This window comes from Podarcis erhardii (assembly GCF_964252035.2).
Source record: "Podarcis erhardii genome assembly, chromosome: 12".
Taxonomy (NCBI): domain Eukaryota; kingdom Metazoa; phylum Chordata; class Lepidosauria; order Squamata; family Lacertidae; genus Podarcis; species Podarcis erhardii.
In genome coordinates, this window is record NC_138513.1 from 11562731 (window position 1) to 11573859 (window position 11129).

The window sequence follows — 11129 nt, forward strand, 5'->3', positions numbered from 1 at the left end:
AACCTCTCATCCATCCAGTCTAGGGAACCACCCACGAACAGGGCCTCAGTCTTATTGGGACTGAGCTTCTGTGTAGAAGAAATTCCTTTTGCTATTCAGGGCTAGCCCTACCATTAGGCAGATGCGGCGTCTGCCTCAGGCAGCAGACTTTGGGTGTCACGAAAGAGCAGCAAGTTATGAAGTTTTTAGTTTTTTGGGTTTTTTTTTACTGTATTTATTGCCTTTCTTTTTCTCCTAGGAAATGGGAGAAATGTTTTGGGGATTTTCTGATTCGGGTGCCAAAATTGGATACCATGCACTTTGACTTGGAAGGAAGGGGTGCTGTTTCCCTTCTGCCACAAGTAGCAAAATACCTTGGGCCAGCGTTGCTGCTGCAGTACGTGGAAACAACATTCATTTCCCTGAGCAGCCTTTGTACATGTGCTTCTTCTTCCCCAAACAATCATACCTACCCCCTCCCAAAAATATCCCCATTAAACTTTGTACAAATTGCACAATCATGTAAGTGCACAAGCCACAACACAGTGACATTCTGTTCTGATGTAGCAATAGGCTGGCCAGACGCATACTGGCTTCCAGGGCTATATAGAAACAAATCTGAGCAACCCACAGGCTACTTTAGGATAAGGTGGTGCTGACTGTGGATTTGCTGTCCTTAAACGAACCGAGCAATTACTGTGTCACCTAAATCACAGCAGAGGGCCAGCAGGTCAGATGTATCTTGTATTCTGTGAAAAATCAACTGAGAAGTTCTCCCGTGCACGGATGAGACTTGGTCCTATTTAGTGGGGACTGGTGAAGGAGACATTATGTTCTCTTACAGCTGAGAAAGGACACCCCCTTTAAAGAAAAGTTATGGGCAGTAGAAGAGGAAGTAAACATCCTTCTTAAAATCAGTTTAATACTGTGTCCATGCTTCATTGTTTAATATTGTTCTGATAAACTCCTCAAAGCCTTTGTCATTATAAGAAGTCCCCTTTGTTTTGTAGATTACTTCCATTACTCAGAAATAAGACTGAGGACAAGAGAAGATGAGCTTGGGCAGGGTTATGTCATGTCTGAACTTGGAATTAAACTCTAGTTTCAAGCTGGCACGGGGGTTCTGCCAGTTTTCCATGTTAGTCCTGTTAGTGGCATTTGAGAACTATTGTCATACTACTATTCAGTGCTGTGATCCAAAAGCACCCTAGCTTTGCACATGCAATAGTTCTTAAGGATTTCCTTTCCCTTTGACCTGTCTCTCACTTCTCCACGCCAGTTCCTAGTGCTCTTTGTCACAGGACTCGCTTGTAACCAACTACATACAGCCATCCTTACCAAATGATGCATGAGCCAGGAGGGAAAGCATGCACAAAATGTGGCACCACCTTGGATGACACCATGCTTTTATGAGCACTCATTAAATCTGATTAACGAGATGAACTAAGCAATGTGTTAGAAATTCCAGCACCTCTTTCGTATTGTTTAATGTCTTTGTGGTAAAAGTTTTCCTCCTGGCGCGCTCTGCCTGCCTTTTTCATTTCTACTTTTATGTCTTGCCTCAAGAACTAATCCGTTCCTTAAAACTGGGGCAGCCCTTTGGGGCGTCTCCTGTGGTTGGTTTATAGCTTGCCCCATGAGGATTTTATTCCTAGTATCTGAGGTTGCTTTGTTTTTAACCTACGACACTTTGTAGTGGCAACAGAGGGGCTGCCAGTATCTCTTAAAACCTTGGGAAAATCCTTGGTAAGTGAAGCAGGTTTGAAACAGCCAGATTTAAAAGCACAGAACTCTAAAACAGTAGATTTACAAACCCAAAGGCCTAAAAATGAAGGCTTTTTCTAGCAGTGGAACTGAGCTGGGAAGTTGGATAAGCTCAAGTCACAGAACAAAGGAGCCACTCACTATGCTTGTCTGTGTCTCTATGAAAAAGGGAAAGGCCTGCAAAAGTGAGTAGGGGACTGTGTGAGATGGGATGTAAGCAGATACGTTCAACAGCCACATTGGGTGATGCCCTATATTCATTGAACATACCTTTTTTATACTCTTGCTCAAATGTGAATGAATGGATTGACGATGACAGCTCCAGATGGTTATCACTTCCTTGTGGATAACTCAAGCTTTGTTATGAAGGCACCTCTGGTGGGTTCAGTTGCTTTCTGGAGTGTTTATGCTAGCAAGGCTGAAGGTCAGAGATAATAGAATCTGTAGTCTAAAATAGTGGACGACACTAGGTTAAGAAAGACTGGTTTATGCTGGTTGGAACATAAGGCTAGGCTGCACTGAGCTTTAGTACTTCCTTGTAGTATGAACCTTGAACTTTTTGCAATATTGACCTATAGTACAATGTCAATTCTGCCATGCCGGTATGAACAGTTACCTTTTTACTTGACAAGTTGCTTGGACTCTTTGGTTCTTGAATAAGGTGAATGAACCCCAGAGTGCAGGTCTCAGGATTGCATGATGCTGGTGGTCTCTTCTAGAGGGTTGCAGACTCCCATCAACCAGACACCTTGTGCTTCAAGTCCATGGGCAGCCATTTAGGGAGACATGGCAGTCAAGGGCATCTGATTGAGCTGATCCAAAGAAGTGGGTGCAGAGACCTGGTGGGTCCTGTAACCTCTTAGCAACTCACCATCTGTGAGAAGCACAAGCTATTGATGTGAATTATGGAAGCTGCTGTGTATCAGTTCATCACTGGTCCAGGAGAATAGAAAAAACCTTTGGAGAGTCCTGAGAAGCATGTCCTCTATTTTCTTTACTTTAGACTTTATGGCTGAAAAGATTAGATATGTGTGTGGGACTTCTTTTTTAAAAAAGAAAGATGTGGAGAACACAAGTTCTGCCTTAAGGTTTTTGTCTCATTACATCCCAGGCAGTGGTCAGGATCACTTTGCACAAATCTCTTTCTCCCTGTGCATGATCTTATTCATCTTTGCATTCTTGCAATCCTCAGCTTTCCTTTTGCCTCCCAAGTAAGCTTTTTACTTATTGCCAAAGTCCCCCTTTAACAGGCCTTGAGAAGATAGTGTCACAATCAATTCACATGATCTGTTGGTGCCATTTCTGAACACTCCAAAGATGGTCACTAGGATCCAGGCCTGCTTATGTTTTTAATGCACCTGAGTTTACATCTTGCTGTGTTGCAGATTTTAGCAGGACTTTTTCTTCTGGTTACTCTTGGTGGTCCCTTCCAACTCTACAGTTCTAGGATTCTAGTGGCATTAGATGTGTTCAGAGCCTGGGATCTTCTGGGAAGCAGAGTCTGCTGAGTACACCTGTTTTGTCTTATTGCCTCTACGTCCTGCACATGCTCAAGGACAATTTAGAGAACAGAGCACTCGCGTGTGTCATTTCCTTCAAAATGGAATGTAGTGTGTACTTGCAACAACCTTTGTTAGGAGTTTCGACTTGCAAGTACGATATTCTTCTACTTGCCTCACTATTCTAAAATGTAGCTGTGCAGTTACCCTGGCACAGTTTGTGGTCTGTGCCAATATGATGGGAGAACCAGTGTGGTGTAGTGGTTAAGAGCGGTAGACTCGTAATCTGGGGAACCAGGTTCGATTCCCTGCTCCTCCACATGCAGCTGCTGGGTGACCTTGGGCCAGTCACACTTCCTTGAAGTCTCTCAGCCTCACTCACCTCACAGAGTGTTTGTTGTGGGGGAGGAAGGGAAAAGGAGATTGTTAGCCGCTTTGAGACATCTTCGGGTAGTGATAAAGCGGGATATCAAATCCAAACTCTAGAAATACTCATAGGTTGCAGATGGAGAAACTGAAGTGTTAAAAAAAAAAAAGCTTAAGTGACTTGCTTGGGACAACAGCTAAAGTTATGGGACTGGCTTTTCTCTTGTTTCCATTGGAGACAGAGCCATCCTTGGTGACCCTGCTCATTTCTTTCTTGAATGGTCTGCTTTTCCCCCCTCTCAGGTGTAGCTGACGACGAAGCTTTTGCAGAGGAATGCAGACGCAGAGGACAAAACGCCTTGCCTTTCCAGCCGGCTAATGCCCGTTCTCCAAAATCGGCCCTGAAGCCTGCCGCCTACCCCAAGCATACCTTTCACTGTAATAGCGATGAGGATGATGACTTGGTCATGACCAACTGGGAGACGCCCATTTATTCATCAGGTGTGCACAAAAAGGTGACACAGGAACCAGTAAAAAGGCAGGAGCCAGTGCTAAAGCAGGAGCCCGTAAAAAAAGTCACGCCACTTAGCCAGAAGCCTAAGTCAAAGAACCCAATAAGATCGCGTTGCTGCGTACTGATTTAAGGCTAACATTTCACATGCTCTATTCCTCTGCATTCAGACTAGCTTCAGGACTACGTTGCCCTGCCCGTTTTCAGAAGATACCCAAATAAAATTCATTGCCTGTGCCAAATCGTGCATACAGCTCACAGCAAACAGCAGAACTGTGTTTAGTAGCTGACACGTTGCTTGCTTTCCTTGTTCCGAATGCAGGTTTCTAGTAGCCTGTATAGATTTTGTTCTTTGCACTGTCAGGTAACTAGATTTTCAAACTTTTGAGACCTGGTGGAATCTCCTTGGCAAAATGGCTTGCCCTCCTCCTCCTCGTTTCCTTTAGCCAAGGATATGCTTAGCAAGGGCTGACATAAGCAGCAGCCCGTTCATCGTTTTGCTCATTTCAATCGGTGCCAGATCCAAAACATTTAATTTGCAGGTTAATACTGCAAGATTCACATTTCCCTTGGTATCCAGTATTAACAAGCTCCTTAATGTGAATAATCCATTGTTCATACCCTATTTGTTTTTTACCGCCTGCTGTCATGGGAGACACAAGTGCACTAAGTTGCTGATCCAGTCTGTTTCATGTGCTTACTAAAATGAGAAGCTGCGGTATTGTAGCTTAGTAACTCCCCCCCCCCCCGCTATGGCTTAATTTCAGAACCAGTTTTGGGAAACTATTTTCAGGAAACCTCAGTTCACCATTGCCAGGCGGTCACTCCCCACTTCCCACACTTCTTTGAGTGCCAACACAAGCAAAATGAACATGAACTGAGGAGAAATGATGATGTGAGGAAGATTTCACATAGCATGGTTTCTAGGTGCACACCTAAAGTGTGTGTGGGGGGGTTGTATCCAAAGGTTTTCTCCCTCAGGTGGAAGGAGGGAGGGACTGTTTGGGTCCAACCCACAACAAACCCCTGTCTCACAAAGGGAGGTGTGTTGGGGAGCCAGGATTGGTAGGCTCAAATTGCCTTGTGCAATATGAGAAACTGCCCTGAGTGTAGAAGTTCTGGGGTGGATTGTGTTCATCTAGTCCCCGACAGAATAGAAAGGGAAATGTCTTTGGGTCTTTCCTTGCTATGGCAGGCAGCACAGCCAAATGGGGTGAGTTATCCTCTCCCGTGTTGCCCCTTGCCTGCAGGCACTTCTAGCCTCAAGCATCTTATTCATCATCCCTGCTTGTGGCATTCCGCAATCTGGGAAAGGCGGATATGAACTTGCAGAAACCTGCTTTATGGCAAGGTTTGGCTGGGATGACTCTTTTAGGGCTTCCTTTCCCCTCCCATGACCCATGGAGACCAGAATCGAGAGCGGGGACCACCTTGGGAAGCTTTCATGGTGCAAACTTAGGAAACGTGAAACAACCGAGAGGGAAACTCTTGTTTGCTTAAAATTAAGCAACAGGTTGCCAAAGGGCTGTCATTTTGGTTTGCCCTCAAACCGTTTGCCCGTTTCCCTCCCGCTGCTTCCGAGGCCATTGATACGCCAGCCTTAACGGCCATGGATGGTCTCCTACTAAATTCAGAGTAGATCCATTCACTTACTTTAGTCATTTCTGTTTGTTTCAATGGATCTACTCCCTGTCTGACTAGCGCTGATACCTCTCCATGTTTTCTCCCGATACGGCACATATCAAGGATGTGTTGTGGTCTGGGCTGGCATGCGAGCAGGTGCTGAACAGGCGAGGCAACTCCTGGTAACAGGAAGCTGACCTTCCCCACAACTGGAGTAACTATGCTTCGATGGCTCGTCAATTGCAGGACGCAGGGTTTTTTTGAAGTGGCTCTTTGGAATAACACGAAAGAGGGGTTCGCAGCTGCAGCAGCTACGCCGTTGTCTTGCTGTTGTTTGTAATCTGACAACGTAATATCGGAGCCATCTGTGCTTTTTGCTTTGCAAGTAAAACGGGGGCTGTCAAACCCCCACCCATCTCCCGCAGACTAGGGCCCATCATTTTAAAATTCTAGACATAGTGCAGTTTTCCAGGTAGCACAGCCTTGGGCATTAGAAAAACACACCAGGGAGCGCAGGTGATTGAGGTAAAGTTCCATATTTTTTTAAAGGGACCAGAGGCTATCAAATGTCAGATTCAAAAATTACAATGCTTCCTTGTTTAAAATCATTGCATCTTTTTACAAACTTTGTTCGATCAGGTAAGTATCACTATTCCCTGTACTGTGCAGGGCAGAGACAAGAAAGTTGCCAAAAATAGACTTTGGCACTGGTCAACTTTCCCCAGCATCAGTTATGGGGTGGGAGATAGGGTGCATTGGGTAGTGTGCGTAGATGCCTTGCATCCAGCAGGCCACAGGTTCAGTACCTGGCATCTCCCATGAAAACTGATCTCAGGAGCAGGAAGGTGTATTTTGAAGCGTAGTCTGGCTGTGTCTTGAAGAGCAGCTGCCGGTTGAAGTATACAGTGCTGGACGACATAGACCAGTGGTCAGATGAAGATCGTTTCATATATTCTATGAATCATGTTGCTAGAACTCTAGTTCTTCTCGCCCCATTGGGTCCTCACTTCTTTGCTGAGACAGACACCTGTGCAATTTTGTCTCTCCTGTGAGATCCAACGGTTGGTTGTAGCCTTGTATCGGGAAGTGGTGGACGTACCAGCTTACGTTGCCAATATTTACCCCCTGTTGGCAACCTGGTGATCCACTTACAAGGCTCCTGCTGATGGGGCCCTCACCTGCGATTTAGGAGTCTTGCCACTGCCTTTGTTGGGTTCATACTGTCTCTGAATGAGATAATATGTTCTGCATCAGGGACAACTGTCCCTAGGATGAGTGATACCTAACTTGCAATAGTTTGTCCTCCCTGGTTAGGTAACTGACTGAACTGGTAAATGGCAGTAGTTCTGAAAAACTGGTTTGAGCAGCTCCCCCATTTTTGGAGTAGCCAAAAGCTGAACTTGAACCCAGTGAATAATTTCAACCCTGGATACGAGAGAAGAGAGTGCCCGTTGGTAGGTAGTGTTCAAAACTGTCGGTGGCTCCCTTTTGGGCTGAATATTGCCCACCAAAAAACCCCCCTATCTGGTCACTTGTTTACCCTACCAAATTTTAACCAATGCAATTAAACCTGCATTTTCCTTGTAAGGACAAGAGGGTGGTTTCTCGGTGTTTTATCTCTTGGGTTTTGTATGCAATTTCCCCATTAAAATAGTTTGTCAAAGAGTTTAGAAACAGAGCAACCACTGTCCATGGAGCAGCCTTCACATGTCATAGCAGGTGATTTCAGCTCTAAATAATTGGTTGCACTACAGATTTCTGTAGAATTCAAATGGAAAACTACCTGTTTCTGCATAATTCAAATGGAAGCTCACTTATTCCAGGCAGGGTTGCTTCCCCACCTGCACCAAATGTTTGGCTTGCCTCCTGGTACAGGGCAATGCATTAAACTCTTGTAAGTATATCACGGCCCAAGTATTCTAGTGCAGGTTAGTCTCCTGTCGACTTAAGCACTAAAACTGCTTAATCCCCATTGAAATGAGCTAGTGCTCTTGGCGTCGTATACTGTCTCACTTCTGCAAACAGTACAGATAATTTAAAATACCTGCCCACCCCATCATTTAAACTTGTACACATTTGATAAGAAAATAAACAAGGCCATCCCGAATTCCTTTGAATGTTTTGTTAACTCTTTTCTAAATTTCAAAGGAATGCCTTCAGAAACGAGTCACAGAGATGACCTTAAAACAGCCTTTAAAAACTGGTACACATTTAAACTTGTACACATTTGATAAGAAAATAAACAAGGCTATCCAGAATTCCTTTGAATGTTTTGTTAACTCTTTCCCAAATTTCAAAGGAATGCCTTCAGAAACGAGTCACAGAGATGACCTTAAAACAGCCTTTAAAAACTGGTACACATTTAAACTTGTACACATTTGATAAGAAAATAAACAAGGCTATCCAGAATTCCTTTGAATGTTTTGTTAACTCTTTCCCAAATTTCAAAGGAATGCCTTCAGAAACAAGATACAGAGATGACCTCAAAACAGCCTTTAAAAACCGGTAGGGTTGTTAAAAGCCAAATTAACAAGGGAAGACTTATTTCGACAAAAGTTTTCAAAACCTCAACTGATGACAGTCAGGGTTGCTCTGAAATAGGACCGAGTAGATCACAGGAGAAGGGAGGGAGCTAAATTCACAACCTAGCCTGCAGTTTTTGAGAGGGAGGATCCAATGGAAGCAAAAAGGGCCCTTTCAGTTAACAATATAGTTAAACTATATTGCATTTATTTAGGACTGGACAAGGCAGTCCTTTTTGTTGTTGCTTTTTTGACTCACAGGTGCATAGTAAACAATCTCGTCAAGACCTAGCCATAGCCTTTAGAGATATTTACAACAGGGAACTCTTCAGATGATGGACAGAGTGCCTCTGAAGTGAAGGCTAATGGGAACTTTCAATATGGCCAGGAGGCCTTTGCACTGAGCCTATGGCTGGTCACCTTTTGGAAGTAACTTTACATGTGGAGAAGCTAACTTTGGTAGGCCAACTGTTAAGGAAATGTGAGAGACCTGGGAGGAACCTTGCACTTGCTGAAGCCCTTGGCTTGTGCTCCTCAGGGGCGACCTGCCTTGCATTTTCAGAAGGCTTAAAATCAGAATGCTTCTGCTTTAATGAAGGGAAATCTATATGAACAATGTTTTACCAGCCGTGTCTCCTCAGGATACAAAGAAGTCAGCAAGAGGAAGAAGCAGAAGCTGAGGGAGGAGCAGAAGAAGAAGAAGTCAGCCAAGGCACCCTATTAAAATGGACTTCGATGCCCCCCAGCACAGACCCTCTCGCTGTCACACCACTTGACCCCACCCACACTCCTTTCCTGGTGCTTATATTTTCTTACGGCTAATCTCACTTAGCAAGGGGGGGGGGAGAGACTATGGCTCCTCTCTAAAGTACACTAAACTTGCACTATTACGCTTGAGCACCACAGATTTGCTTGAGTTTCTGTGTGACACCCCTGTCAGAAACCCGCTCCACGGAAGTCACTTCCATTGAAATCAGTGGGTTTGGCTTCTGAGCAGCGTGTTTAGGATCAGGGTGTATCCGATGCATCAGATAAGCAGATCCTGGCTTGAAATGTGTTTTATTTTCGAAAAAAGAATAATAATAATTTGGTAGAACCTTTTCAACCTTTTTTCTTTCCTGGGGCTAAAGCTATCGTAGTCTAGTGTGCTTCTTCTAGAACTTAGAAAGGTTGTAAACGATGTGTTCATATTTCCAAAAAAACAAACGGTTTTCATCATGGGATATTCTGACCTTAATATGTTTCTCATTTCATATGACCTCAGTTTTCCTTAGCTGGACTCCCCCATAATGACTGAGGATCAGTTCTCAGGAGATTCAGCCCTGCATCTTATTTTCCACAGGGGAAGAAGCAGTTGATTTTTTCTTGCTTGCATGTGCCATTATTGATGTGCTATGGATCACAAGCAGTGGGCCATGATTGTGAGAGAGAGCAAGGTCCCCCCCCCACAAGCTTCTTCGTGAAATCAACCCTTGCGAGTTCATTATGTTCCCCAGAACTCTCTCTCGCCAAATAATAAAAGGCATACTTTGAAATACTACCCTATGTCCATTGCCCGAAAATCAGTAGCCTGGATGATGTGTTCATGCCAAGTAGAGCAGGGGTCACAGCACCCCACCGCACCTGCCAGAAATTGCCCCTTTTCCTAGGGTGGCATGTGAGGGTGGAGTGGAGCTTACGGCCTGTGTTCCTTGGTCAGATCTAGAATACGTATTTGTACATTGGGTGTATGCAGTGTGTGCTGGTTCCCATTTGGTCTAAATTGGGGTTGTAGGGGTGAATTAAGGAGTTGAATGTAGCAAGGGAACTTCATTCCCCTCCATATAAATGTTTCATTTGCATGGTACACGGCTTCTGTTAACCTCATAAATACTACTAAGTTGGAGCCTTCCATTCCTTTAACTTTTGCCAAGCATGGTTACTGTAGAAGCAAGTTGCCTCCTTGCTGCTTAATCCGCAATTTGAAGTTCTCAGCTGCTTTGGTCTCCCGTGTGTTCTCCCCTCCCTTCTCTCCCTGATAAATTATGTGGCAATTCTCTTCCTTGGCACTGTTGGAAACCCCAAATTTCCTGGAGAAATCGTTGATTAGCCCTCCCCTAATAATGTATCTTAGGTCCAGGAAGATTAGGTTGCAAGAGGATTTGGGGTACTTACTTGGATTAATCTTTAATGCTGGTATTATGAAAATGTAATCTTGTGCAACTCATTAGGTATTTAAAACACAATATGTCTGAAGTTTGATGCAGAACCCCCCCCTTTTTTGTTACATGAATACCACTGATTTGTGTCGTGCCGTGTTACTAATATTTAAAGAAATAAAGCAAGTTCCCCATTCCTTGACTTTTTATTTTTATTTGAACAGCGCAAAGAATGGACTTCTGACATATATATATATAAAAGTCAGGATGCTAAACTAACTCCATGGAAGTTTCTTCAAAGAGGGAATTTTTGCGTCGCTAACAAGATGAAGGGTGGATTTATAGCTCTCAGTAGAAATGTATATTAATTGGAATTGCTTCTGAGGAGGTAACAAGAGACAGCAGGAGATACTAGGGACAGAAGAACAGATAGCTTAAGTCTGAGAAACACTCTAAAAACCTTAATATTACACACATACACAGAGAGAGATTTATTCACACAATAAATATAATCACATAACATTTTTAGAATCTATCCAAATATATTCTCAAGCACTTTAATGATATGTAGTGCCACCTTCATGCCATATGTACATTACAATTTCAATATACCATTTTTGAAAATTGGAATGTTTTACTGCACACATTTTCTGTGATTATATTTCTTGGCTGAATAAATTTGTGTGTGATTGCCTGAAATGGTTTTATACTAGGTTTATTATTATTA

General features: G+C 43.7%; 1 protein-coding gene across 1 annotated transcript in view; it reads left to right on the top strand.

Annotated features, from left to right (window-relative positions):
• The window catches only part of DNAJB6 (DnaJ heat shock protein family (Hsp40) member B6), a 67189-nt gene extending 56590 nt beyond the window's left edge, over positions 1–10599 (top strand). The window contains exons 9-10 of the mRNA XM_081834537.1: positions 3912–4109; positions 8906–10599. Of these exons, the coding sequence (XP_081690663.1) occupies positions 3912–4109; positions 8906–8988 (281 nt within the window). The 3' untranslated portion in view covers positions 8989–10599. The remainder of the gene's footprint in view (positions 1–3911; positions 4110–8905) is intronic.
• The last annotated feature ends 530 nt before the right edge of the window (positions 10600–11129 follow it).